The 27,761-nt window shown below is 38.8% G+C and overlaps 1 protein-coding gene across 1 annotated transcript; it reads right to left on the bottom strand.

Annotated features, from left to right (window-relative positions):
- Positions 1-2,077: 2,077 nt before the first annotated feature.
- klf5l (Kruppel like factor 5 like) lies at positions 2,078-27,250 on the bottom strand. The gene is made up of 4 exons (XM_032576369.1): positions 26,961-27,250; positions 14,262-15,183; positions 13,174-13,233; positions 2,078-4,656 (listed from the first exon to the last, which is right to left on the bottom strand). The coding sequence occupies exons 1-4, from the start codon at positions 27,099-27,101 to the stop codon at positions 4,478-4,480; spliced, it is 1,302 nt and encodes a 433-aa protein (XP_032432260.1). The 5' UTR covers positions 27,102-27,250; the 3' UTR covers positions 2,078-4,477.
- Between the last annotated feature and the right edge of the window lie 511 nt (positions 27,251-27,761).

Raw genomic sequence — 27,761 nt, 5'->3', positions numbered from 1 at the left:
AACAATCTGCTGGTTTGCAAATATGCAATAAAAAGTAAAAAAAAAACAAAACCAAAAAAAAAAAAAAAACCCACAAAAAAACAACATTTACTGAAACTAGAATATTTAATGACACTAAATGATAGCACTGTCAAAACTGTACAATGGTTTGAAAAAGTCTTCATAAACCTTAAATTTGATCATACTTTGGAAGAAATAAGATAAAAACCTTTTGGTGTCCCAAAGTGGAGCAATTCCAGTGCAACAGCCACAAAATGACAAACAGTCAAAGCCTGTCGAGTAAAATATCTAAAATAGAATTAACAACAGCATACTACTGTACATCAAGAGCAAAATTACAACATAAAACACTGCACAGTTATTAAAAAATAGCTGATCCAAGGAAATGTGCAACTGAACAGGATAAATAAAATGTTTTACAAAATGTGCATATTTGTGTTTTAAAAACAGACTATTGACAATAAGTGACAGTAAAACTGTGCAAACAGAGATGTGCAAATGCCAGCAATAAATATTATTTAAAATGAGTAAAGTGTGCAAATACCAGCAGGGATGAAAACACTTAAGAGTTTCTTGGAGTCTGACAGTTCATAGGAGGAAGGATCTATGATAACACTCTTTTGTGCACTTTGGATGCAGGTGGAGAAGCAAACCAAAGACCAACACAAAGTAGGGGAAGTCTACAGAGTATAAAAGGATGATACATGTTTTTTAATGTTTCACTGATAATCTGAAAAGTGTGATGTGTATTTGTATTCAGCTGCCCCCTGAGTTATTAGAATTACCTTCCACAGTAAGAGTTGAAAGAATGTTTGGTTTTTGATGGAGATTCAAATGCAGGCAGGATTGAGGAAGTCTCAGGGTGAAAGTTATGGTTTAAAAATACAGAATATAGTTCTGGTTTCCCTCCATTTTGTCTTGTACATATAAAGTTGAAACCAGATATTTACATACACTGAATAAAAGGACACAGACAATGTTTTCCTCAATGTCTGAAGTTAAATTGTACCAAACTTTTCTTGTTTTAGATCAGCTAGAATTACCAAAATTATTTACATTTCGGAAAATGTCCGAAAAATTGGCGAGAACAATTTTTAGACATTTCGTTGTACCTTTCTCAAATTCCAAATTGTACATACAGTCAGCCAGTATCAAGGAAGACTGATTTTTTTAAAATGCATGGCTTGGGTCAAAACGTTTGGGTCTGACAGATTAAGTGATATATTTGAGTTAATTGGAGTCACAAGTCAATTTTGAGTTCAAAGAAAATTTCAGAAAAATGTTCTTGCCATGTTTTTCTAATTTACCAAGTAGAAAAATTTTAAGTAATTCTAACAAAGTTAAAACTAGAAACTTCAGACAGTGAGAAAAAAAATCAGCTTGTGTCTTTTTATTCCATGTGTGTAAATATATGTTTCCACTGCATAAGGAACACATTCCAAATGATCTGGATGTCTGGTCTCTGAGGCTCCAGACTGAAATTATCTTGGCACAAACCTAATGACAGAGTACATTTGGGTCTTCATGCACTGAATTACTCTTTGTATTTAATTGTTCCGTCAGAACATCATGCACCTTTGTGTCTTGCACCGCCGCTTTGCTAGCGGCATCAACTTTCATGCCACTCGAGTTGCAAAAAAAAAAGTCTCTGCGACTTGAAGAGCCGGAATGGAGCGGAGGAGTTGACACAACGGAGTAATTAACTCACCATCAAACTTACATCTTCCTGTGAAGACAATGTGGTTGACACGATGCGGAAAGTCAAATAAAAATGCAATTATTAAAAAAAAAAGAAAGGGGTCATCAATGGAATTTTTAGATTTCTAATGATTCAAAACATGTCGCCAAGTCAATACAGAAATGGTTCAAAGTACACAAAATCAGCCATCTCAGAAATCTCCATCTCATCCCTAAAGACATGACTGTCCGGTTAGCTAGCCTCGCTAATCTGCACTCAGGTATGAGTGTGTGCATGAGGCAGGGAGGACATTTTAATTAGTTGGGTTTTTTTTTTCACTTTACTCCACCAATCAACCTTTGAACACAGTTCAAAATAAGCAACACGAAGAATTTGAAATAGTTTCCAAAAATCTTTTATTATTCCGTTGCAACATCACTGCTGCACAAACAGAAAGACGCACAGACAAACCATTGTTCTTTAGAATTTGTACATCAACAATTTGATAATTCTCTTACACACATTAGGTATCAAAACAAAATTAAACAAACTCTCACAAACAACCAATCTAAAATCCCATTAGTTTAAAAAAAAAAAAAAAGGAAACAAAAAAATATTAATATTATAATAGTAAATAAAACAAATATTTACAGAGACTTTGGTTAAGACTGCAGTTATGTACACAGTGGGTTGGTCTCTTTAAAAGAGAGAGACAGGAGAACTTTCTTCCTTGGTGACAAAATAAGAAAAAACAAGTAAAAGTAGAACAATCATACTGTTGAAATAACAGGAAGGTTTTCACTTAAATCAACTAATCAGACAGCCAGCCTCCATGGAGTGAAATCTTTCATTGGGATCAGTCAGGGCAATTGCAAACTTTTCCAGAACTACTCAGGTTTTGAGCCACTAATTTAAATTGGGTCAAGATCAGAAGCCAAACAGCAAAAGTGTTTGTCTTTCAGGTATAGAAAGTAAATTAGAGAGAAAAGGAGGGAGATACAATGATCTCGTCCACCAATCATACACTACATACACAAACTGTTGGAAGGTGTTTTTATCTTAAATATTTTACTACACTTGAAATAAGACAGAACTTACAAGTAACTTTCAGCAAGATATAAATCTTGTTTCGAGTCAATAATTCCTTAACATTAATCAAAAGTACTGGTTCTCAAGTAAGATTATTTCACTTAAAACAAGGGGAAAATGTTATAAGTGTAATAATCTAGCAATGGAATGAGTACTTTCTCATCAATATCAACTAAGGACTTAAAACAAGCTCCTATGTCTTGCTGAAAAGTTACTTGTAAGTTAGTTTGACTTACTTCAGGTATTCTAAGATATTTGCATTAAAACACCAGAAATACTTGTTAAGATTTTGTGGTTTTGCAGTGTAACGGGCAAGGATTAAGTCCAACGTCTCTCTGGTCGAACTCTAACCAAACAACCAGACGGAGATTTAAAGAGGTGTGGCAAAAGCAAATGAAGTGGATTAGCAGCGCTTGACAAAATGTCATCCAGGACGTCTTACGGTGGAAAACTGTCTCTGCTGCCCGGATGTTGAGCTGTAATGACAGTCATGAGGCCATCGTACAGCACCAGTCTTCAGTCAGAGACATCTTCAGATTCATTGTAAGACTGACTGCTACTGGAGATCCTTCACAACCCAAAACAAGTCTTTGGAGATACTTGAAGACATAAGCTGCAACATCAGATTTTCATTTGGGATAAATTAAGTACTTTTCAAATGAATTTGAAATGAATAGTATACATTTTTTTTTCTTTTGAGTACTTTTCTCTTAGGGGAATCGGGTTTTCCCATATTTCTCCAGACAGCATAGGAAGTCTAAAGTCAAATCTGCCACGTAGGAAGTGTGGCCCTGACGCTGCACAGGCCTCATCAGTCAGTCACTTACACAACGCAGTGAATGCTAACCTGCCTGAGAGTCATTTTCCTGCCACGTGATGCATTAAAACAATCAGGAGGACAAACCTGATTGCATAAACGCTCTGCTTTTCAGAGCTAAAGCGTTAAACAAATATGAGGAGAATTGAAGCAAAACACACAAAAATAAATAGACTGCAGAGCAAAAAGAAAAAAAAAAACATTGCAAAAGACAATCTGGTGATATTCCGGTCGCCATGGCAACAGGGATGAAGGATACAAACAGTGGGTTTGACAGGCATTACCTGAGCTGGAACAGGCCTAACGAGCTTATGATTAACCCCTCCATGGAGGGCTGCGTCATCTCATCTGCTGGTTCTTTCTTTCTTTTTTTTTGCCTCTTTTCCCCATTCAGGCCCTCAGCTGGAGGTTTTTATTTTTATCACAAGGAAGTCACAAAACACAGAATATTACTCAGGATCGCGTTCAGTGAAAAAGAAAAGTCATCAAGTATAATGCTCAATACATTCGCTGTATTCTCAAAAACACAGACACACGCACGCACACAGACATATGCACATGTATGTACACAGGCAGGACATGTCTCGTTGAAAGTTCATAGCTCAGAGAGCTGGAAGATGAAAACAGTCATTTTGTAGGGGAAAGAAAAATAAGATTCCCAAGACAATCAGGAGTTTTGGAGTCCATTCTTGAAACCTGGAAGCGATCTTCAGGAAAGATCAATCTACAAAATGATTAACCTGTATGTTAAAATCCGGTCCTTTAGTGCACCCCTAGGTTTTCTTTGGACTGTTTGAGTCAAGAGGTACCAGAGTCCAGACAAGTGGCTGCGATATGTGGATACTGCTCTCTTTATTTGACTGTTTTGGTTTGGATCCACAGGCAGCTAGGTTCTAGTTCTGGTGGCGTTTCATGTGCAGAGCCAGGTGGTCCGAGCGGGAGAAGCAGCGGCTGCAGGCCACACACTTGAAGGGTTTGGCGCCGGTGTGCTTCCGGTAGTGCCGGGTGAGCTCGTCCGATCGGGCAAAGCGCCAGTCGCAGTTCTCCCACGTGCAGCGGTACGGTTTCTCACCTGGAAGAGAAAAAAAGGACAACACATTGTCATTAGCACACTGCAGGATGCTTCGACATCATGATTACACCTCGTACAGACCAGTGATAGACCTGCAAATAAACCAAAGTTCATATCCATATCGGACCATTCCCACGGGCCTGCGTGTTGCATAAAGCCAACACAGAGAGCGAGATAAAAGAAAAATATGAGTGGTTTTGAGTCTTATTTAATGGTTTTACTGCATCAATTTCCCTTTGCTGTGGCACACTGCACTAAATGAGTCACACCAACATCACCTGCCTTCATTTGGTTAACAGAATTGTTCTCCACAGCATGGCTGTGGATAGCAAGTAAAAAATATTTTTGCCCTCCATAGTTTTTCTCCCGCACAAAATTTCAGTATGTAAGCAATAACCTGCAGTATGCCTTTAGATTATATCAATATATTCAAAATCTGAGATGTTTGATAATCAAATATCAGGAGATCACATTAAGATGCTGCTGAAGTATTTCTAAAAAAAATAACACAAACATGTGCCAAATAAATGTTGCCTTTCAGTTTGAGTTTAGTTTTCTTGAAAATGAATGTGTGTTTTTGAGCAAGTACACTTTACTTTTGTTTTTAAAGGGTAATGTTGTAGTCACTCCTTTATTTACACTTGCATATTTTATCATTACAGAAAGCACTTGTTCATGTTAGTATTTGAATAAGTGAAATAATATTTAGAAAACCAAGATTTATTTACATTAAATCCACAGTTTTAATGCAATTACCAGAGTAAAACACAGTGTTAATGCTGGTAAAACTGTGAGTATACTTTATTGTTTGTCCAAAAAAACCCATTTAAACTTAGATATCCAAGTAGTTCGTATTTGAAAGATTTTTTTATTTGAGTTTGGGGTTCTTGGGAAACCTATCCACAATTTTAAAATGTTTTATTCATAAAAAAGCAAACCGTTATGGTTTGTGTTTGAGATCAGCTTCCTGAAGTAGAGTCTAAATTCCACCTATCCATCTATGTGAGGTGAGATTGAACAATTAGTACAATACATTTTCATCTTGATGGTTTTAGCTTGACTCTTTATCAAAATACTTCTTGTCAATTTGGCCAAAAAAACTCAATGAAGTTTCCAGACATGATGACAACAACATCCAAACTGGGTTTAAAGAAAATAAAGCAGGCTAACATTAACCTCAGCCTGTTTAAAATTGACAAAATCTGCAATTTCACAAGAGACGGTCAAATATCCAGCAAATAATAAATAATATCCCGCAAACAGTTTCTAATTGTTTAAGAAAAAATAAAAATTACGTGTAGTGTGCAGCACAGAGATCCTTTGAAACAATATTTATCCGACTGTTGCAACATCTTTTTGTACCTTTAATGTTGATCCTATGAAACAAGACACGTTCCACTGGTTTTACAATAAAAGGGCCAATATGTGTAAGGAGGTTTGATGACAAAGAACCTGTGAAAAATGGGTTCAAAGCAGAGCGGAAAAACAAGCCGAGTAAATCTAACTCGACAGTTATCCCACCCCACCCAAAGGCTGACATTTCTCCGCTGTGCCGCGACGTGCCAAAGCCAAACACCTGAGCTAATCATCAACAAAGAGAAGAAGAAGAAAAAAAAGCTGGTATGTACATGACAGAGAGGAAAAAATGCAACAGTTCATAGCTGAGGTGCAAAATAATGTCTGGGAATAAATCAGAGGGAACAGAGTTAAAATGACCAAACCCAAAAAGTCTACTGAAGGCAAAACATTTTAAATGTTTCTACAAAAACGGACTTTTCCTATTCTATCAAAAAATGTGAAGAGTTGACTCTGTTTTGTCTGGTGGGTCGTTTATGTTCTCGTTATTAGCATGGACTCTGTTAGCTCTGATTAGATAGCCTCCATCAATAACGTAGTGGCAGCCATTATGAGTCCAAAGAGCAAACAGTGGGCGGCGACGAAAACAAAAGAAGGTTTTAAAGAATTTTGGTGTAATCATGTTTTACCAATAATGTTGGTCTTTTCCCAAAATCCCCTAAAATATATCACCGAAACTCTCGAACGGCTCTAGGGTCTCCTTATATGGAGAACATCGTAACTCTCTGTGTATGTAAGAGGAGTTTTAAGTACAAATATGAAAAGCTCAGGCCCCTCAATGCCACAGGTGTGTTTGGTTTTGCTCTTTCGCTGCGCTGTTGAGGTCAAAAGAAGCACAGTCGGCTCTCTAAGACTATTATCCCTGAGAGCCGGTGAAATACGACACATAGGAGCGCAGAACAAACATACTTGACTGCTATGTGTTCCTCGACAAGCTGCCAAAAGGGCAGGTGAAAAGTCATCCATCTACACCTGCCTGCATTCGTCTTCAACCCCAAGAAAAATCCTGCAGATTAGCAACACAATTTATACGACATTTCAAAGCTGAAAACTGCATCAAGCTAAAAAAATTAAATAAATAAATAAAAATTGGCGATAAAGACAAAGGGAATCAGCTCTTAAAAGGCCTTTGCAGACGTTGGTAAATGGAAGCCAGCAGCTGTTTGATCAGGTGGCCGATTAGAAAAACGGTCAAACTACAGTATTGCTTACGCGTGTGTTAATGGGTTCACGAACTCTGACCACATCATAAGCCATGATGGATGAACGCACAGTCTCACCCACGCCATCACAACAAAACACACCGCGAGCGGCGAGAGTGCATCAATCAATCCGAACAAAGAGAGGCTTTTATTCAGCCTGACGGGGACTTTATATGGAAGATACACATTTCCTCTCTGAGAAACTTCAAGTCTCACATCTTAAAGGGAACGAATACCTCAGCTTCTTCCTCTTTACATGTCAGGTGAATTCCCATTCGTGCGATTCTGTTTCTCTCTCTTTTCTTTTTAAACCAAACTAGTTGAAAGCACTTGGATTAGAAACAATGCTCTTTTCATTTTTAAAAAAAATTTAAATACATTTCTTGTACTTTTATCATTTATTACTAAATAGTAAACAAAACATGTAAGATTTGATCAAAACAACAATAATTGTGTGAATTTTCTTTGTTTAAATTTATTCTGAGTTGTAGATTCAGAATATAAAAAAGATGATTGTGTTATTATAAGACAGGCATGTAGTTTGTAGTTTTTAAGGTTGATTTTTGTTAAGTCACTTTGGGCTAGAAGCTAAGAAGCAACAACAACAGGACATCGGTCGCTTCTTCTTCTAAAGTGTTTGAGGTTTTATTCACCAGGCGGAGGCACCAAACCTGCTTTAACGTAAAAGTTTATGATTGTTTGCGGCTTTTTAATAAGAGCCAAATTAATAAGTGAGAAATATTTTTTGCTGTGCACTGTGAACTAAAAATCACAGTTTATGTTTTAGGTATTTTTTTCTGCAATTTACCAATTTTAGTACAGAAGTCTGTGGGCTTTCATCCCTCCCTGAAGTTGTGAACCAGTTTTCACCATTCCCAAACCTTTCTAAATAAAGTCTTCTTTCTCAGACTTCGTGTACAACTTATACAGCAAACCAAAGAGAAATGTGTCCTCTTTGAGGCAGTGAGACTGTTTAAAGCAGTACCACTTACTATATCAGAGCTACAACCTCAGTCAGGGAATTACCACATGAAGGTCCCACTGACAACGATATGAAAAAAAAATGAGCAGAATTTTAAGAAAGAGGAGACATTCATCAGTTTTTAAACTATTTCCCACATTTTTAACTGTAGCAAAATAAAAAAAAAAAACTGCTTGTGATCCTCAAAGTCTTGCACAAAATCTCTGATTGGACGAAAATTGTCGGCAGGGAAAGCGAAAATTTTAAATGAGCGGCTGAACAGTTTTCAAACTGGCCAGCTTAGTCCTTATGGATTACCATGACAACAAGACTAGGAGTTAAAAACGTGAAACATTTCCGGACAAATGTCACGCACTTTACAGAAATGACTTTAGTAAGAACATAGAGCTCTTGAAAAATTCTACAAATTCTACAACTTTGAGTTTTTGTAAACATTTCAAGCCTAAAGTTACATTTAGATTTAGAAATAATTATTTTCAATGTTTCTATTATGAAATTTTTACCATTCCTTGCACTTCGTCAGCTTTTCAATGCGTCAGTAGCTGAATTTAAGATTACAGGCTTTCAGTTTCTTGCCGTACAAGACTTGTACACACTGTCTGGTGTAATACGAATGAAGTATAATCATTTATTTTTACAACGTCTCTGCCTGTTTTTTTTTTTTTTTTTAACGGAGTCAAAGAGCAAACACTTTCAGGCTCTTCAGGACGCCCATAAACTCAAGTTTTATCAGCTTGGTTAGTGTTTGTGAAGAGGGCTGGAGGGTTACCTAATCGGGCTGATTGCATTCTTTAGGTATCGACACACAACTTAAAGTCAAAGTGAAGAGTTGAGGCGGCCATGGCCAAGGTTGGCCCTTAAACCCCCCCCTCCCTTCTCGGAGCTCCTGGGAGGGGCCGATTTCTCCGATAAAGGTGTAGATGGTGATTCACTTCCACAGAAACAGACTTTTACTGTTGAGTCCGATGCTTGACGGTGGACATGATTAACATTCTGTTAACTCATGAGTGAAATGGCTGCTGGTGTAATTATTAACTATGATTCTGTCAAAACAAAAGCTCTAAAAACAAAGTGTTTTTAAACCTGGACCAGTTTATTACTTAAGGAGTGGAGAAAGACACAAATATTTCATAGCAGTTGCATGCTGGGTAAAAAGACTTCTGAGAGAGACGTCCAGCAGGAATCCCGATCTGATCTCTGAATCTCCTCAACTGACTTCTTTTCTTGTTATTTCTAGCAGAAAAAAAAAATCTAAAATGTTCTTTCAGGCATAATGATAAGATCACCATTTCATGCATTCACCACCATGAATTCTGCTTCTTCCCTGTGATTGGTTAGCAGTTGCTAGCTTTGTAACAGGATATAACGTGACATGATATTCAATTCTAAAGGTAAAGAAATGTAAAAAAAACCAGACAGATTTCTGGATTTTTAATGCAGGCCACCTTACTATCATCAATACAGCAACTGAATACGGGGCAACTTTCAGTGCTGAACGCTGTTTTTAATCTCAATCAATCCAAGATAATACACTGAAGTTTCTAAGCAAAGTACAAAAATGATTTTCAGCTTCTAACAAAAGCCTAGATCAAGAAGTTTCACTCTGTAGTCTTACATCAGATGACGTCCTTTATCTACTCGACGACTAAAACGAGACAAATATCAAGCAAAGATAATCTGCTCCTGTCCTCCTCAGGCTGGTAACCTGCAGGTGATGCAGCCTGGTTTGTTTGTAGAATCTCAAGCAAGCATGAAAACAATGGATTGCACTTGAGAAAGAAAATTAAAATGTTGTTTTCATATAAACACACATGCACAAGCACACAACTTCACAAAATCAACTCTGGAAGGAAGAATCAACTTTTTCTTCCAGGAATCTGAAACAGACTTAAAAGAGCTGCAATAAAAAGAATCAGATCATCTTCTAATCTGATTAGAAAACGGGTCAGATGTGAAAGTTGCTGATCGCCGCAATTAAGTAGCAAGAAAAATCGCAAAGCATCGTCGTAAACGTCACACAAGTTTTACACTCCAGGTAACTCATTTAGACTAGAACTGATGTCAACAGGAAGTGGATCGATATTTGACCACGAACCATAAACAGGTATGGAAAACTAGAAAAATCTTATTAAAACATCCGGAGATAAAACAAAGTGTTGAAACAACAACAATGGCTGGGGAAGAACGATGAATCAGAGCTGAAATACATGAGATGTAAACGTAATGAGAATACCGGGGGTCTACTGTACATAAATATTAATTCATCATATCATTGTACTGGATTGTGGCCCTTATTATCATCAGTGGTAGCAACATTATTCATAAACACATGATTTATGCTTTTATTTTAGTAATGGATTGTTTTAGTTTAGAAGCCTTTTTATGCATGAATAATTCACAGGTCAGAGGTGAAACAGTCTGGTGCTGGATCATATAATCCAAAACACCTGGATAAGTGTGGATTAAGGTCACTTTATAGATTTTGATAAAAGTCAGAAAAATGGGAATAGTGCTGCTAGAGAGAGGGCATTTTCAGTAAAGTTTCATATTTTTTGACCAAAATTGGAGCTATAATTTCTGTTATTATCTCTGCCACAGTTCTGCAGCTTCAGAGCCACAAGTGGCTCTTTGGACCTTCAGCAATGGTTTGTAATAACTCTGACATTAAACTATAAAGAATCAACTACTGTTTAAAATATAAATCCATTAACAATTGGTGGTTAAGCATTTTTTTCCCATGTAATACGTTATTCCTCCATGAGAGAACAACACTAAAAATACCAGTGATAACGTTTGCCATCAAGTTGGAAATATTAACTTTTAAAATAAATTTCAACATCCCAATTTCAATCGTAAGTCATCTTTTTTTATTTCAAAAGCTCCAAACATTTGCGGCTCTAAACATCTCATTTCGGTTGTAAAGGCTACAGACGCCTGATCTACACAGTGGTCAATCTTTTTATATATTTGTTATTTGTTTACTATTCTCATTACATATCACTATATTACATATAGTCTGTTTGCACTGTGCTGCCGTGTCCTGCTGCTTTAACAGCCAAACTTCCCCGCTCACATCCATAAAGTCTCATCTTATCCGTTTATGGTCTGTTTCTGTTTGCTCGCCGCATTCGCTGCGGGTTCAAACCTCTGCGCTGAAGGAGCCGCGCAGCTTTTTAATCGCATGAGTAAATCTCTAAAACACAGGTTGAGCCGAGGCCGCTGGGAATCGGCAGGTTTCGCCTTACCAAGAAGAAACGTCGAAACCAGCCTGCCCCCATTCTGCAGGCAAAGCCCCTTTTACCTTCCTACATCTGCTTACGCTGAAAAGGAGCCGAAAAGCAGGAGAAACTGGTTTGGTCTTCATTTAATCGCACGTCTTCCCTCTTTTTTTATTCTCTTTTCTTCATTTTGATCTCCTCCCTCCCTTCTTTGTTCTCCCCCTCTCGGGAAATTTAGCGGACAAGTATGAGCATGAACACATGTGCTGAAGACAAAAAACAAAATGAAAACAAAAAAACAAACACTAAAATCGCCTGAACGTCATTTTCATTTTAATTACGCTCCTGTTCTTCACCTCTATTATTGTTTGAGGGCGTATCGAAACTGGCGAAGGGACAAACGTGCAACATTTGAATAAATAAGCTTAAAGTGGCTCCATCAGAAGGACAATAGCTCCAGTATGACTGAGTGGGTGTTTGCCGTTTTGCAATTAGACATGAAAAAGTTGGGACAGAAGAACAAGCAAAAAGCTGACATTGCATGCTTAAAGTTGACGAATAATGCAAAAACAAGATTGTTGAGTCTCAAAACGTTATCATGGAGCGTATCTTCAAGTTGTTTTGCAGCTTTGAGAGACATCTTGTGACTGATAAAACCAGAAAATCCAGTGATCTGCAGCCGCTGAGCCCATAAATCACTCCTGAACCAGGCTTCATGGTTTCATTTCCAAGCAGCCAGAGGTTCTTGGATTTTTTTAAAAGTGGTCTTAGTGTCAGAGCTGCCATCTCCAAATTGTAAACCACAGCAGGTTTTCCTATCATCTCCTAAAACTTCCCTTCCGCTGTTGACCCTCAGCACGTGACGCACCTTTAGAAAACAGCCCAGTCGCCATGATGGACATCAAGAAAACCTAAAAAGCTAAACAAGTGTTAGCTCCTGTAGAGCTTGTCAAAAATCAAACAGTTGCTAGCTTGACTTTTACTTAGTTGAATTCATTGTAAAAATGGCCAGAGGGTGCACAAAGACAAGGATGCAAACCAAACTTATTTTATTCTAAACCTTTTGATGAGGAAAGAAGATGGCGATGGACAGCAGCCATCAGTGTAGTCATGGATTTGCACTGATAAGATTAGTAAGATACAATCAAATATCGCTTTATGGAGAAGTTGCTCAAATCATTCTTATAACATTTTTAAAGTGACTTTCAGTGTTCCTATAAATTTCTCATCACCAAAATACATTCTTTCTTTTTTGGTTTTCGGTCAGTTTTTGGTATTTAAGAGTAAATACAAAATATCATTATTATAATCATCATCAAAGATATTTTAACCATGAAAAACTGAAACAGACTGATGAAAAAAGGAGAAAATAGTTTGAATAGGAAAGACAGAAAGCAGGAAGGAGAATAGAGAGCAGACAGAGTGATGAAGAAGAAACTGAACGGAGAGACAGGAGGTAGGAAGGATAGAAGGAAAGAAGGCAAGTAAGAAGGGACAAATGGAGGGAAGAAGGAAGGAAGGCAGGAAAGAAGATGAGAAGAAAGGATAAAATGAAACAAAAGAAGAAGGAAAGGAAGCAAAGATGGAAAGAAAATTTTCCAGATTGTGTGAGAACTCTGGATTAATAAATAAACAAATGAACGGTTCCTCTATAAACGGACGGTGACCAGACAGAAAATGAGGAAGTGATGGCAAACAAATACACCCATTTCCTGCCATGTCAGAGTCCAACTCTGCCAGTTGGGAAGAGTTTTCTCACCTGTGTGTGTCCTTTGGTGCGCCTTCAGATGGGAACTCTTTGTGTAAACTTTGGTACAACCTGTGAAAAGACGATGGAGAAGCTGATGAGCAAGGCAGGAAGCAGAGACGTCCTCAACAAACGTCACACAACAACAAGTATTCCTGAAGAACTACAGCATCCGCTAAGCTTAAACAGTAGAAGATCCACATCCAGAAAAACTAAAATCTTGCAGCGAAACTTCATTTTTATCAGTTTCTTATGAGGCGAAAAACCAAAAGATAAAACCTGTTCAGGAGGTTAAACAAGCTGCCGTATATTTTAAACTTATTGTTCCATATAATCCCTAATAAACAGTGTTGCAAAAAAGTGTGCAGACAAACAAGACTAAAGTCTTAAAATCTGCCTAGAAACTTTTCTTATCGAGTTAAAATCAGCCCTAATCTGCTGGCGTGCATGCTTCCTTTTTCTGTTGCGTTATTAATAGGATGCTGGCGATGGGAAAATCCTTCCTGAACGATCTTGCGTGTTTGTGCGCTTTTGCTTTTGGATTTCAGTTTGTTTACACAACAGCGACTCTGGTTGCAAATCGGACAAACTTGTTGGAGTGGTTGTGCTGAAACTTGCAGTTGCTAACAATTTGTTTATCAAGCTGTTAAATCTGGTTGCATGCAGGATGCTGACTGGAGAACTGCCCTGCAAGCAGCTTTGTGACCAGAATGCAAACACAAATGAAATGAATGAGAAAATGACTAAGATTTTTAAGTTAAAATCTAATAGTAAAAAGTTAGATGCAACACAAAGCTTTCAGCTTTCCATGGTAAACAGAATCACATCTACACTCATTGACTAATACTCTAATTTACACCTCGATTCATTCAAATCTGCTTTTAATTGTTGCATTAAAACTTGGCTAAATACAGCAGGTGGTTTCAATCGAACACTGACCTGGGTAATGGTTTTATTGCTAGAAATTGACAAAATCTGTTTATTTTGTTGTTTTTTTTCCACTGAGTCCAGAATAATAATAATAAAAAAAAATCATGGATGATATTCTACTTCACAATCATGCAGCTGTGTCTATGTTTAGCCCCCACACACACACACACCTTGATAGTCACAGAAGTGGATTCGCCTCTTCTCCAGTTCTGGATTGTTCCGTCGGTTGTATTTGGGCCCCGTCAGAACGCCCTGGCCGTGCGTCATTAGAAGTGCGTGGGCAGAGAGTCCCGTCACCTTCAGGCCCCCCAGGCGCTGCTGGTACGGAGGCGGCGGCTGCGTCCCCAGGGTGAGCAGCTCCGGCTGGCCGTCCGGACTGCCTGGCTGTGAGTTCGGTGGTGAGGGCGGCAGGCTGTGGGGCGCCGTGGGCTGGGTTGATGCCTGGTAGTAGCCGTGATGCTGCTGCTGCTGCAGCTGGTGCTCGGCGTGCATCATGTAGCCGCCGTTGTTTGTTGGCAAAGCGGCGGCGCCGAGGTTCAGCATGGTTCTGCCGCCGGTGGAGCCCTGTGCCGCCGCGCCACTGTGTGGCAGGCTGAGGTCTGAGCCGGCGATGGGCATGTGGTAGACCTGCGGCTGCGGCGGCGGCGGCCCGATCTGCAGCTCTGTGTCTAAATGCGGCTGCTGCTGCTGCTGAACTGCAGTGGACACCGTCACCCCACCGGTGGAGCTCATATCCGGCTTGATGAAAACGTTGTTGACCACCGGCGGCACGCTGAAGACCGAGGTGAAGTCTGGCAGCGCCTGGGTGGTGGCAGGGAGAGAGCAGGGAACCTCCAGGCCCGGTTCTGTCTTGATCTGCTGCGGCGTCAGCGTTTTGGGGTTACTGGGCCTGTAGAGGCCTGTGCGGAGGTGGGTGGTGCTGGGGAGGATGAGGTTGATGTTGAGGCTGTATGGGGTGGGAATTTTGTCCTCTGAGAAGTACTCATCGACCACGGACGCGCTCTCTCGTCTGTACTTCTTTTCGATGTCTGTGGAGGTGGTCAGCAGGGGGCTGTTGATCTGGGGAAGGTACTTATCCAGTTCTAGCTGAATCTGAAATGAAAATAGCAGAAGTTAAACTTTAGGGAGCAACTTTCAGCTTTTTAAATCATTGCTTTGTAACAGGAGGTGTTCTGTTCTGTAAGAGATGCAACACTCTGAGCATCTGCAAGTATTTTCCTGTGCATGTTCACTGTGCTTCCTTAGACAACAGAAAAATAAATAAATAAATCACAGGAGGGCAGGAGGTGACATGTTTTAAGTTTCAGTTTCTTTAAAGATAAGAAAACAAAGATGCAATCAGTCGACAACAAGTGCCAAATAGATTATCATACACTTTATGAAACGACTTATAAACACTAAGGAAAATTACTGTTACCTTAACCCAAGAACCTTTTCGCATTTTGTCACCTTAGCAACACAAACTTCAGTATTTTATTGGGATATTAGGTGAAGCCGTATGCTGTGATTAGGTTGCATTGTGAGAAATAAAGATAAAATTGAATAAGGTCAGTCAGATTGGACAGAGAAATCTGTGAGCAGCAATTTTCAGGTTTTGTCACAAACTCTTAATTGGATTTATGTCTGGACTTTGACTACACCATTCTAACACATGACATATTGTTGTCATATTGTTTTTTAACCCAACTCTGCTTTATACTTCTCCACTACTTCCTCCCTGAACTGTCTGGCTGTGCTCCTTGGTCTTCAGGTTGTTGCTAACTAAGGTTCTTCTAATGGTAAATGGTTGCTATGGATTTCATTAGTACTTTTATTCATACATTTAATCTTCACAATCATTAAAAATATTGTGTTAGCTTAACAGTGTTGGGCACCGTTACCTAGAAAGTTAGCTGCGCTAACCATAAAGCACAAATCATAAATGTAAGTTTTGCTAAAGCGCTATATCACCATGGTAGCTAGTGGTAAAATGCTAAAGAGATATACAAACACTGTATTTAGAAAAAGCTTTAATTCCAATATCTACCCTTGAATGATTACAACCTTTATGTCATATTATTTTTATGTTTATTATCATGTCCTCCACTGTCTGTGTTTTATTTTGTTCCTGTGTTTCTTGTTTGAAATCAAGTCATTGGGGAAACAGAAATGCTGGGTGAACTTCAAAATAAGTGCATGGATATAAACGTATAGCTACTTGAATTCCTTACAGTCAACAACTAAAACTTTAACACAGATGTCAAACATTATTCCACAGGAAGTTTACAAAACAGGCGAGTAAAATTAGAGCTTTAGAATTTATCTAAAAAATCCATCCAGCTAAGTGCAGTAAATGTTTTCAAAGTAAGCAAAATTCCTACAGCGCTAAATGAAAAACTAGCTCTGCTATTAGTGCAATGCATTAGCGGAAGAATGCCCACCACATTAAGTACACTGACGTTTGTGCTTTTTATACGACTTTTGCAAAACGTTGCTTTTGTCTATTTCTGGTAACTCTTCTTTCAGCCTTAAAGCTGGAGGATCTGTGGCGAAAACAGAGGCATTTTTCTGCGCAGCAGGACTGGACATGCTCAGCGCTGAGTAAAATAAACGACAGGTATTTTCCTGTGTTTGACTGGGAGCCATTATCTGATCTTCATCCCTAATTAACTGGTGTGTGTCATTCAGAGTCCATGAAGCAGGCAGTGCACGAGCTCTTGAGTAAAGAGTCTTTGCAGCACAGACCACACACACACACGTGCACGCACCCATGCGCACAAAGTTTAAAAATATGCACAGATTCTAAGAGGTCCTGACTGTTCACACGCGTTACACCTGCACACACAGACGGGTGAGATCCCTCAGTGAGATCCCTCCCTGGGCGTGGCCTGGGGGTTGATGCATAAAGGAGACAATCAGTGAAAGAAAAAAAAAAAAAGCTCTCAGACAAACCAAAACAAAGGCTGAACGCATGAGAAAGACGGTGCAAAACCTAAACACTGAGGGGTAAAAATAAACCTGCCAGACAAATCCGATCCTTACAGAAGACGAGGGGAGGAGGACGACTGGGCTCAGCATGCAAAAACACGCCAGTGAGACACACAACGGACAGCACCAGAGAGCTAAAATAAGCAAGAGAAATGTGTGATATGTGTGATGCACAAAGGAGGACGACTAATCCGGCAGTGACTTCAGTTTATGCTGATCAGAAATATGAAGATTAGAGCTTTAAACCGCAAACTAACTGTTGCTCTTGGATACGTAATTACTTCACATACTCGAGTTCTGCAAAGCAGAACGTTGATCAGTGAGAAAATGAACTTAATGAACTCGTCTTTCATTTGCACAAGAGCCGTCTGGAGCAAATGACGGTAATGAGACGCTGATGGAGGTCAAGGAAAATATCTGCACTACACGAGTAAGCCCTCGACTGTCTGTTGGACATTTCTGAGCTTGAAAAGTCAAAGGTTTGTTTTTTGGCAGAAAAAAATAGAGGGGAAAATTTCTAACAATAATAGCCCTAATACACTGTCGTACTTATCTTTCTAAAGAGACATTAAAGGAAATTAAGCACTTCAGTTGATCATCACTCTAAAGTTTCAGGATATAAAAAAACAATATAATCTTTACCAAGTCCTATTTACATTTATTCCAACTGAAAGAGTATAACGGACTGGGGTGGAGAGAGATCAGCAAGAAGCAGAGGAGCAACAGATGCCACCCATCAATCTGAGAAGGGTTGTAAAGCCATGTGTAAACCACATAGATCTGCCATTCTACAAAAAGAAAAGCTATTTGCAGTGAAAAACATTTAAGAAAGTTGGCAATTTTCCCCAGGATCAACGGCCCGGCAGAGAACAACATCAGACTCTTCAGTCCTCAGGTCGCACACTAAATATTAAAGTTTGTGACAGGAGACAATAACAGACAAAGTCTGGCTTGTTTGAAAAGTATGACCAGTGGTTCTCTCTAGAACAAAATGGTTGCATGATTTTTGGCAATGGTTTGCAAAGTTGCATCTGAATGCAGCAAAAGGGTCAAACAGGACAGATGAAATGAAGAACAACAGTCAAGCACAGTGGTGGAGAAGTCATGATGTGGGCTTGTTCTGCAGCCAGAGGACCTGGACGTCTTGGTTCCAAACTATTTACCAAGTCAAATGTGAAAGCTGCTGAATCTACGCCCAAACAAGTTTACCAACAGAACAATCAGTCTCAACGCTACAACAGCCATAAAAATGGCTGAAAAAGAAAGCACTCAATGTATTGCAAATGACCTAGTCAAAGTCCAGAGCTTAACCTAACTTAAATGCAGAAATTAAACTCTGGAAACAAACTAATGCATCTTTCCAGAACAATGTCAGATTTACCCTAAAAGCTGCTAAATCATGGAAAGTTCTTGGTTTTCCCAAATAAAGAAATCCACCCATCCTGAACTCTTCTCTACACGTTGCCGTTTGCATGTTTTCTTGTTTTTACATGCATCTATGCATGAATCCTGCAGCCTTTTCCCTGCAGGGTCAGGTCAGATGTCCATCATTAGTCACAGCTGAACTCCCTCCGCTGTGTGATCAGTGCAATCTGAGAAAGCCGCCGAGAAGAAAAGACTTCTGTATTTTCTGAGTGGGAAAAAAGTGGAAAACAAAAACAGTCGCTTTGTTTCTTTCCAAAAAGAGAGAGAGCTTGTGTCCTTCTCAGAACTGGACAGAACCAGGTTCTGTTACAGTGGATGCTGGCAGCGGTAACCCTAAGGTGACCTTGGTCTTGGTTAGTTTTTGATCACTATAACTTTTCCCAAAGCTAACAAACTTCTCCAGATTTCTCTGCTGTAAGCTGAGGTCATGCTGTTTGGTTTAAGTCTTCGATTCATTAAGCTAAAGGAACGCCTGAAGCAGGACTAGTCGATGGACTTCAGTTCAGAATGTGTCTCTATTGTTTCATGCGTTAAACATGGAGAATATTTTTAGGCGGTGAGTCAGTTAATAATTAGAGAAATGTATAACAGCCGCGCTATGAATCTTTCAGCCTGATAACAACAGTCTCTTATCAGCTGCTTTATGGGACGGAGTGGGAGTTTCCCACTTCCACCCACCTTTACCTCCATCCTTAAAGAGGTTTTGCAGAATTCAGCTCCAAGTGCAGCAGAAAGATCATTCCATAAGTTTTAGATTTGCTCTGTTGCAGACAGAACATCTGTCTCCATTAAGGCTTTCTGCTGAAAGCCAACAGCAGAAAATACTTTTCTTTAAATTTCTTTATTTAGTTGTGGATTTCTTACTGTCGGTGGATGCACCTGATATCGTTTGAAAATTCCAAAATCAACTTTCTGTCCATTTACCAAAAGCGCCCCCCGGGTAAAGCAAACTGCAGAATGACTGGCTGCACACCACTTCTGCTTTATGGCTTTCAGGAATGCAAAAGGTTATTCGCCTTTGGATTGTCATAAAAACAGAAAAAGAAAAAAAATATTTATATTTGCACCGGGGCCAGCAGGTCTGTTCAGAGGAGAAACTGTGTTGAGGTCATTGGAGCTAAAAATCAAACCTTTGAGGCTGTGATGTGGTTTTATGGTTTCTGATAGGAAAGAAAATTAGGAGAAATCTGTATAGCTTTCAAGGAAAGTAAAAATAATTTTACTACATAAAAAAAACAAGCCTGACAGTTAACAGAAACTGAAGAGAATTTATGTTCTTTTTCCAATCACTATAAAGCTCTGTGTGACCAACCTGTTCCCGTGACGATCCTTCCATCTCCTGTTCCCTCTTTAAACAGGATGCAGCCACATGCTAACAGGATAGCACCGTGTTAGCACATCGCTCTACCACCACTTTGACACACCAGAGCAACAATAAACCATCATGATTCATGAAAAGTTTGATGATCACTCAAATCCCTCCATCTGACCCTGCAAACGCCATCTGGTACATTTTATTATCATGGTACTGTCTTGACCTAAAGCCGGAAGATTTATATGCTGACTGTAGCATTATAGTGCTGCTTCTTGTAGCATTGTATTATTATTATTATTATTATTATTATTATTTTATTGCATTATTTGCACTCATTTTTGGACCATAATTATTTTCTTCCTTTTATTATTATATATTTACCTTCATCTTTCATTATTGCTGCCTCAAATTATTTTATTTTTGTTGCACCATTTATATTTTTGTTTCATCCCAATTTGTTCTCTTGTCATAATTAATGTAACATTTAATCCTTTTTCCTTTTATAATTTGTTTCTTTGTGTTTTCTATTTATTAAATAATTTCTATTTAATGTTTTTAATTGTGTTATTTGGGGAATTACATTCAAGTACCTAGAAAGCACTCCTCTGTTTTGCCATCATTGCATATATTTACTCACTTTTGAATATTTAAACTATACTTTATTGTGTCTCTTCTGTTTTTGTTCTAAATGAAAACAAAAATAATTAAGTTCCCCTTCCTTTAGGCTGGCAGTGGTCGTTACTGTTTGAGGAAACTGAAGGGATTCGTATACAATAACAAGTTCAGACTTTCAAGACTTATTTCACCTTTTGTTTGCAGCCCTTAGAGCAACAGTTTTTCTTGACGAGCCAATAGAAAACAGAAATATGACTGTTTGAAGACGGAGGGAGACGTGGCTGGGCAGGACGGACACAGATTACTGAACACACCATGAATCACACGAGTCAAACATGTGGAAGGAACATACTGTGCCAAGGGATTAGAGATAACTCACGTTTATGTTTCTTGGAATTAAAAGTAAGATTTCACATTTTTAAAACAGGTCTGCTGTTTGGTTGAGATGATCATGACGATACCAGGATCTACAGAAAAGACCTTATATCCAAGTGAAAATGGAAAGGGAAAAAATTAAATCTACCTAGATGACTGAAAAAAAAATACAAATGTTTCCTCAGACACGCTTCCACCTCACCCACTGCTGCGAGGATACCAACGAGCTGCGACACGCACACGGCAGAGGCTCTCACTTGTATTCAAATCACCTGCATGTGTTGTCCTGAAAGTCAAATCATTAGTCAAACCACAACCATGTCAAACCTCGGCTGCACGGAGAACGTCTGTTGGCAGTAAGTCGCGTGGAAAACCGGGCTGTTCAGTCTGATAACACACAGACGGACGGGCCTTGGAGGACAGAACCAAAAGAAACTTCCGGTAAAAATCCAGGGTAATAAAAAAATAAATAAATAAAATGCTTGGAGTACATTTGGATGTTATCTGAAGTATTGATCTTCAGGAATCAGTGGGCGTGACTGGCAGCACGCTCTTGATCTGTGCTCCATGAAGTTACTCTGTAACTTATCCTGTCGTCTGCAGTCAGTCTTACAGGAAACTCACAGGTGACATAATGACACAAGAATCTAGGAAGAAGTTTCATTCCCTTCACTTATTTCCCATAATCCTCATAAGAATAATGGACTGATCTGACTGTAAAGAGCTTCTAATACGGGAGGTTAAAGCACCATGCTCTGAAGAAAGTGGATAATGATTATCCATTTAGAAGACTGTAAACATCAAATCTACTAGGTAGGCGTAATTTGGACGTGACTTTTAACTCGGACTTTTTTCTGCAACGTGTAAATCTCATCATGAACGCAATCTTTGCAGCCTTTCAAAATAAAACACACACAAAAGCAGAAAATTGCCTTCTTCCGAAAAAAGGCAGCCATTATATATTATGTGCAGAAACATATAAAAGAATTTTCAATTTATCTTTACTGGCTTTTTCATATCAATGTCTTATACTAATATAATGAAAGTATTTGTGCATGGTGGATTTGTTTTACTTTAAATAGAAAAAGTGTTAGGACAAGTTTTCCATTGTGGAGTGCAGATAATTTGGAAACTTAGGTTCTAATTCAATGATAGTAACACAGTAGTTCCTTATCTATGTTAGGATGATATTGTTTTTCGGCAACATTAAAAGCCATTATATTTGTTTGAATTTCTGAGTTCAAAGTCAGAAGCAGTATTTACTTAGCAACCCTTCAAGTTTTCCGACGTACAACTAGCTAAACTGGCTACGACATCATTCTCAGATCCAGTTTCTGACTTCTGAGTAAAGACAACAATGTAATTATCCATATGATGAGGTTATCTTTAAATATGCAAAGAACAAAACTGACGTTTTGAAACCCATGGTTTATGACTCTTTTTAATTTGCTACTTTCAAACTACCTGTTGAAGCTGGCTGTGCTACGCTAGCAATTGCTTGATCCAAAGCAGAGGCAACTAATGATTTGATTTCAACTTATAAGACAAACAATCCAAAGATTTATTGATAAATAAAACCAAAAACATTTTACTTTTTGTTTTTTCTTATCAACAAGCTTAGCTGCAAAGCTAATGCTGGTGTGTAAATGAACAGAAGAAACAGAAAAGGAAGAGATTTGATTTTAGCGGTGTATATCTTTTATATTCTGTCCTTCTCTGTGTTAGCAATACAAGAATATCATTAATTTTTGAAGCAACAACTCATGGAAATTTTAAGTGCTACCTTTTTTTCAGTTTTGTGTTTTTCTTTATTTTTACATCCCGTCCAGCAGTGTAGCAATCAAAATTGCTGTCTGAGTGCCTTAGACAAGCCCAACAGATTTACTTTCACTAGTAAGAAAATCTTTCGCTATAATGCCCCACTTGACATAAAACTGTTTTAGAGATTGCTTTGGGGTCATTTCAAATACAATGGACACAGAGATGGAAAAGAAAGAGAAAAAGAGAAAAGAGAATGGAGAACGGTGGGAGGGAAAGGAGTTAAGAATAGAGGAGAGGTAGAAGGATAAAAAGAAAACAACCTAGAAATCTGCTTCTACACCTGCAGAGAGATAAAAAAAAGAACCATCCACACCAACCAAGAACAGTTTTGTGTTGCTAATGCTAATTTGTACAAAGAACATAAATAGCTGAAAAAAAAGGAGACTAGGTTTCAGAATTACTATATAACACTGATGGGTTTGAGACCTGACATTTTTTTTGCTGTTTATAAAAACTAATATTGCAATTGTTGTTTATGTAACTTTCTGTTAAGTAGAAACAGAAATACTGCAATCTTTAAACCCACCCCCATTTTGATCATGTTAAACCAAAGTTTGAACAACTTAAGACTGAACAGAAAAAAAAACAACAATCCGCATGGTTAAGTAGACAGTAGAAACAGTCTACTTAACTGTTTCTACTGCCAAATAGAAACAGAAAGTTTCTTAACACATTTGCTAATGTGCTAATATATCACATAAAAGACAAAGGACTGAGAGGTTTCTAACACGTCCCTCTATTAAGTGGCAACAAATCAAGGGTCCTAAAAAAAGGTTTGATGTATGTTTAAGAAAATCATTTTTATTAATTCATCCTCAGTTTTTCTCTTTTTTTTTAAGCAAAACTGTTTTGTTTGATCATGTTGTCTGGTTTACTTTACATTTCAAACATGCTTCCGAAATAAATTTGACTTGATTTCTTGAGTTTGACTTAAATGTATGCTCTGATGTTCTCAAGCGTCAGACAGTGGATTTCTTACCAATCCAAGCAGACCTTAACAGAACCGGTGTAGCAGAATATTTCTCTAAACTTTCAAAGAAAGTTCCCAGAGAAAATTACTTACAATGCCTCAAGGTAAAAATGATGTAAATAACCGAACATTGTGGGTTGTTATTCTTTTACTTTCTGCATTCTTCTAATGCCTCAAATGTTTTAAAAGAAGCCATCTGCTTCTTTGAGAAAGAGATTTATATTTACACTAGTACAAAGAGTTGTGTGTATTACAAGTTATTTTTTTATTTCAAGCCACACTCCAAAATTACAAGACAAGACAAAGCTACTGTTACACTTATAACCTTGAAAAACTTATATAAAAAAACTTATATTTTTTTAGTCATTGAAAGGAGAATGAGTCATAAATATTGGACTTTGTCTCTTTTTCCAGGTTTAGTCAATTAAGAGAGTGGTAAAGCAGTAAAAATATATGTTTATAGTGATACTGACAATACACCTGCCAACTTATGGGTTTACATCCAGCAAAATCCCTCAACTCCCATTATGTCTAAATCCAAAATTGCTCACAGCGATGTGACAAAACTGTTGGAACTTTTTACTTCCCTCTTTGCTTCTCCAAAGCTAAAGCAAATGACAGAATCTGACATATTTCAATCATAACTGGAATTCTGTTTGTCTTCATATTTCTTTACAGGTTACTCGAAACGTCAATGATTAGCAAGAATTATATATGTCGGGTGCAAAACTGTGTCAAGCTCTGACATGTTGCGGTGAACCAGAACTAAACCTAAACTCTTTCATTTTGTATTTTCCATTGCTCTCAGCTGGTTCTGCTGGTGTTTGCATGTGAATCTGAGGGTATTCTGATGTTGAGGTTGATGACAAGCTGCTGGCTAATGTTGGACACTAATTAGCCATAACTAAATATTTGCTTCAGTAATTGAGGGAGGTCACACAAAGGAAGGAGTTGGGTTTCCTTTGGACCATGCTAATGATTTCCCTTGCTTTTCAGCATGGCATAATGCTACACTGAGCAAAAAAAATTCAATCAACTGTGGATTATGGCCACTTTTTAAATTTTTTTTTAGAAATTTTCATTTTTTTATTCCTTTCTGCACACTAAAATAAAAATATATAAAGAATTTAAACAAAACATAATAAATATTTGTGCAAAAGAACCCCGACTATGACTTTAATATTTCACTGGAGTTGTGAAGACGATACCCTGGCAGCTAATCAAAGTGCTGTTTGTGACAGGAATTGGACTCATGAGGGTCTCATCACGGCTGTGACTTTCTCATGAGGTCGGCCTGCCTCGTGCTCTCTCTGGCCTCAGGGAGGATGGCGGAGATGCGGGCGCTGCACAGACAGGTTGAGCAACATACGGCTGTCACGACACAGCCGACTTAAGCGCTGTTTAAAAAACACCGACACAATTACACAAAGACCTGTCTGAGAGCGGAAAAAAGAAAGTCGAAAAACAAGACAAAGGAGGGATTTGACGTTTTTTTCCCCTCTCCCCCCTCTATTAACTTTACTGTTATACCGTTTGAGTCAAATGAGCAAAACAAAAGGAAAGAAGACCTTTTTTTTTTTAAAACTCTTACAGAAAGCGACCAATTTGAGAAACAAACCGGATAAACCTCTGGTGAACAAAGAGCACATAAGGTAAACCTCCTCAAAGCAGCCGCCTGCAAAAATTTGCCTGAGGGGTTACAATTTCACCTAGCCAGACTTCTGAGTACTTGACGTAATGTTTTTGCATAAAGCCCATCGTAGGTTCTAGCAATGAAACAAGAAAAGAGAAACACGTATCCAAGCTATTTCACCCCAAGCACACGCTCCACAGTGACCCCAAAAGGAACAAAAGACACTATATGCTGCAACCTGCTGTGTAGCGCCAACAACCTGCTGAACCCTTCAAGTCAAAATGATGTCTTATGATAATTGAGTCAATTATTAACAGGAAAAATACTGCATTGGCCCACTAAGGTTCAGGTATTCAGCAGTAGAACATTATGATTCATGGAATCCTATGAGCACACAAACAGGTCAGGGCTGTAAAGTGGTTCATGTTTATGGCTCCCATAGAGTCCCACAGTAATCTGCAAAAAGATAGAGAGCTGTCCTAAAGAAGACAACCACATACCTAAAGACACTCAAGTGTTTTAGATGAAATGTTTGTTGGGTTATCGGTGACAGAAAAAAAAAAAAGACAGGAAATGCTCTCTTGCTTTTTATAAACAGCCACAGCGTTCAGCTTCTCGTGTTCCCAGTTTACAAAAAAAACCATCCAGGTCATTCTGCCCATGATACTTAAGACCTGAACCTGTTGCATGCAAGTAAAAGAAATCACGTGAAATTGAGGATTTACACACCTACTAGATGTACTCTGGATGTTACATTTTGAAAACGTAATCGCCAACCACCAGTTGTGTACTGCTGCCCACATGGGAAGTGTTTTTTGGGGTTTTTTTTTTTAGCCTTAGGTGTTCGGATTCGCCACCAGCTTACCAAAAACCAATGGCAGGTGACCAAACTCTGAAGCACAACAAAAGGGGTTCGGTTTCAGTTTGCGCCGTGTTGCGATCACGCAGGGCCTTTGTACAGCCATGTAACTTTAATGCAGCTGCATGTTTGTGCTGTCACCGGCTGTCCGTGTTTACGACGCAGGCCAAAAGGGGCTTCTGACTCTCACCGTGATGGGCTGTGAGCAATAAGCCATGACTTACTTTCTGAAATGTTCAGGAACACATGTCACGCTGCATGAGAGCATGAGATTACTTTATAGGATGGGACAAAAATAGTAGCTCAACTGAAGCTGCTCTCAGGATGAGCTCAAACATCCTCCTGGATGAAGGGATTCTTCTGGTGAGGAGAACTTGAGGAAACCAGGCCTGAAGGTGTGCAAACAGCTTCTCTCTGATCAATCTTTGTATATAGTTTGCAAAATATTTAAGTTGAAACAACTTTAACATCATCACACTTCTAAAAACCCTGTTTATCATAAAAGGGCCTCTATGATTCATGAGAGTTGTTTTAAATGTGGTGTTTGGCATGGCTTTTTTTTTAAATCTGCATTTTTGCAAATAAAGTTTAAAAGAACTCTACGTATCTCCAAAACAGTGAAATTGTCAAATAATTCGTGTTGCCTATAGCTGAGGTTTATTAGTGCGTTTCTACCCTGTCAGGTGTCAGCTTTAAGACTTCAACCTGCCTTTACAGGTGAGCCGCGTTTTGTGCAGCCCGTTAAACAAAAGGTAATTTAACAGGAATCGAAGCTTGAACCAGCTTACAGCATCACAGACAGTTTATAAGACCCGAGAATATAAGGAGAAGGTGTTAAAAACCCAGAAAGGCCGAGACTGGAGTTCAGCGGGTCGGCGGAGATTCTCACCGGCGGTTTGACGTCCTCAAACACGGACGTGTCCTCAGCGCCGTCCGCTCCCGACATCCTCACGGGCTTCAGCTGCGTGAAAACCGCCCTTTCCTCTGTCAAATGCGGCGGATTCATGGCCAGTTCTACTCCCGCTGCCATAAAAACAGGAACCTATTCGTATTAACAAACTGGGGTTTTGTACGCGCCAGGGCCTTTATGATTACTGGCGTTAACTGCGTTGCTGTGAGGCTGAAGACAGACGGTGTAATCCACAGTCCTCCTGATAATTGTGAGGTCTCAGGTAGCCTTTACCTGAGCTCAAGTATAGACCTGGAGGGCATGACTGACACAAATTTCAGCCAATCAGAGTAGGGCTGGCTTAACGGAAGAAGGTGGGGTTCACCTGAGGCACTGTAGGAGGGAGAAAGAGAGATGGAGAGAAAGGAAGAGAGAGAGAGAGAGAGAGAGAGAGAGAGAGAGAGAGTCTCCTAAATGAATTTAACTTGTCTGGAAAAACGTTTCCAAATAAATATGTTGATAGAGGGGTTTTCCTCTAAATTGTGTAAAATGTATCATTACTTTGAGTAAATTCCATTGCAGCTAGCAGTGAAATTTTGCTGCTAGATCAAATTTGCAGGGCTAAGCTGGAAATTTCAACCAGCAGATGCACACTGCCAAAAATATTTTAAGAAATCTTTATTAACCACCCATCTCTTCCTCAGAAATTCAAATTTATTTAACACATGGGAGTTAAAAGTGCAGCCCAGGGGCCATTTGTGGCCCTTGTACTGATTTTCTGTGACTCCCCAACCTGCAGGG

This window comes from Xiphophorus hellerii, chromosome 11 (genome assembly GCF_003331165.1).
Source record: "Xiphophorus hellerii strain 12219 chromosome 11, Xiphophorus_hellerii-4.1, whole genome shotgun sequence".
Taxonomy (NCBI): Eukaryota; Metazoa; Chordata; class Actinopteri; order Cyprinodontiformes; family Poeciliidae; genus Xiphophorus; species Xiphophorus hellerii.
The sequence above is the reverse complement of the archived record's forward strand: the minus strand, read 5'-3'. Positions and strand labels throughout refer to the sequence as shown.